At 58.5% G+C, this 2,173-nt stretch overlaps 1 protein-coding gene across 1 annotated transcript in view; it reads left to right on the plus strand.

The window, feature by feature from the left end:
- TOP3B (topoisomerase (DNA) III beta) overlaps positions 1–2,173 on the plus strand; it is a 15,464-nt gene that overhangs the window by 1,118 nt on the left and 12,173 nt on the right. The window contains exon 2 of the mRNA XM_010852177.1: positions 1,339–1,546. Coding sequence (XP_010850479.1) covers positions 1,477–1,546 — 70 coding nt within the window. The 5' untranslated portion in view covers positions 1,339–1,476. The remainder of the gene's footprint in view (positions 1–1,338; positions 1,547–2,173) is intronic.

Consider the following 2,173-nt stretch of genomic DNA (forward strand, 5'->3'; position numbering starts at 1 on the left):
CTGAGGTTATTGATATTTCTCCCAGCAATCTTGATTTCAGCTTGTGCTTCTTCCAGCCCGGTGTTTCTCCTGATGTACTCTGCATAGAAGTTAAATAAGCAGGGTACTTGCTGCTAAAGTTAAGTTAAATACAGCCTTGACGTACTCCTTTTCCTATTTGGAACCAGTCTGTTGTTCCATGTCCAGTTCTAACTGTTGCTTCCTGACCTGCATACAGGTTTCTCAAGAGGCAGGTCAGGTGGTCTGGTATTCCCATCTCATTCAGAATTTTCCGGTTTATTGTGATCCACACAGTCAAAGGCTTTGGCATAGTCAATAAAGCAGAAGTAGATGTTTTTCTGGAACTCTCTTGCTTTCTCAGTGATCCAGTGGATGTTGGCAATTTGATCTCTGGTTCTTCTGCCTTTCCTAAAACCAGCTTGAACATCTGGAAGTTCACAGTTCACGTATTGCTGAAGCCTGGCCTGGAGAATCTTGAGCATGACTTTACTCGCGTGTGAGACGAGTGCAGCCTCAGTCTGCTCACAGTTTAAAGAATTCCAGTGAAGGCCTCGTAGTGACAGTGAAAGTGAAAAGCGAAAGTCGCTTTGTCGTGTCCGACTCTTTGAGACCCCCTGGACTAGACAGTCTATGGAATTCTCCAGGCCAGAATACTGGAGTGGGTAGCCTTTTCCTTCTCCAGGGGATCTTCCCAACCCAGGGATCGAACCTAGGTCTCCCGCATTGTGGGCGGATTCTTTACCAGCTGAGCCACCAGGGAAGGCCTTGTAGAATTGCTCATTAAAGATTCAACGAAGTGGTGTTTACAGCCATAGCACCGCCTACAGAGGAGGAGCTTAGAAAGGCTCCTTTCCTGACTGCCTAGATGTTTGAGTCAGTCACCAAGGTGGGAAATCCTCGGGGCTGTGTAGTTCCTGCTTTAGACCGCAGCGTTCCAGTTAACTGGCTCACGCCTGGCTTGCAGATGTGGGGCAGGGCAGGCGGGGAGGTCGGTCAGAGCCTGTTGGGAAGGGCCAGGTGAGCGCTGCTGGGGGCTGTATCCCCTGGCTAAGCCGCTCAGGGCACCCTGAAGCTCAGCCAAGGTGGAGTTGCCACTCCTGGCCCCGGGGGTAAGAGACAGCTCCACTGGAGGGGGTCAGGCCCAAAGCCCCCCTCCGCTCGCCTCAGGCTTCCTAGCGCAAATTTGGGGTCAAAATCAGCCTGGGGTCGTGGGGCCACCTCAGCTTCTCTGACAGGAAACCCTCGCCGGCCGGTTCGGTTGCTCCGGGCGGTTGTCTGAGACGCCCTCAGGTCTCCCCAGGCTCCTCTTTCTCACCTCCGGTGTGTTCGACCACTCAGAGTGGCAGGTCGTGCCGGAAGCCTCGCTGTGGTTCGCCTGTCTTTCATCTCAGGAGTTGGGGTGACGCTGCTCCCACGTGGTGTCTGAGCCGTTTCCCGAGAGCGGAGTGAGGCGGGGCGCTGGCAGCCCGAGGCAAGATGAAGACCGTGCTCATGGTGGCCGAGAAGCCGTCCTTGGCCCAGTCCATCGCCAGGATCCTCTCTCGAGGTGGGAGGGCCTCTCCGGCGTCCGACGGCTTTGGTCTGGGAGCGTGAGCCTTCCTGCCTCCCCGGTCGGGCCTGCCTTCTTGCGAAGCGGCCCCAGGCCCCTGGAGTCGAGTCTGTTCGGAAACAGCGGGCATGGATGGAGCCCTCAGCTCCTGAGTCACTTGGTCCGTGTGGGGTGCAGTTTCCTCCGCACTCAGTGTGAGCCGGGTCTCCCCCAGGCACGACTTGGGGCCTGCGGCACGCAGGCCACTGCAGGAGCAACGAGCAGGCAGCATGGCGGCACGTTCGGGCCCGCGGCAGGCAGGCCGCTGCGGGAGCAACGAGCAGGCAGCGTGGCTGCTCTAACGGCAGAAGCCAGCCCTGCTGACTTGGGCAGGAAGCCCACTGGGAGGCCCCCGGCCCCAGCCTGGTCTGCCAAGGCCATGCCTGGGCGTCAGCACCACTGCCCCACGGACACCCAGCCACACGCACGCCCCTCATGCTACTCGAGAGCGCCACGAGGCTGAGCTGTAGCCTCAGGGCACCGGGAAGCGATAACGCCTGCCCTCGCCCCAGCCTGGCCCTGGGCACTCGGGTGCTGCAGACCCAGAGATGGCAGGTGTCTGCCTCGACCTCCCGTTGGTCCAGC

The sequence above is a fragment of the Bison bison genome, unplaced genomic scaffold (assembly GCF_000754665.1).
Source record: "Bison bison bison isolate TAMUID 2011002044 unplaced genomic scaffold, Bison_UMD1.0 scf7180017851930, whole genome shotgun sequence".
Lineage (NCBI taxonomy): Eukaryota > Metazoa > Chordata > Mammalia > Artiodactyla > Bovidae > Bison > Bison bison.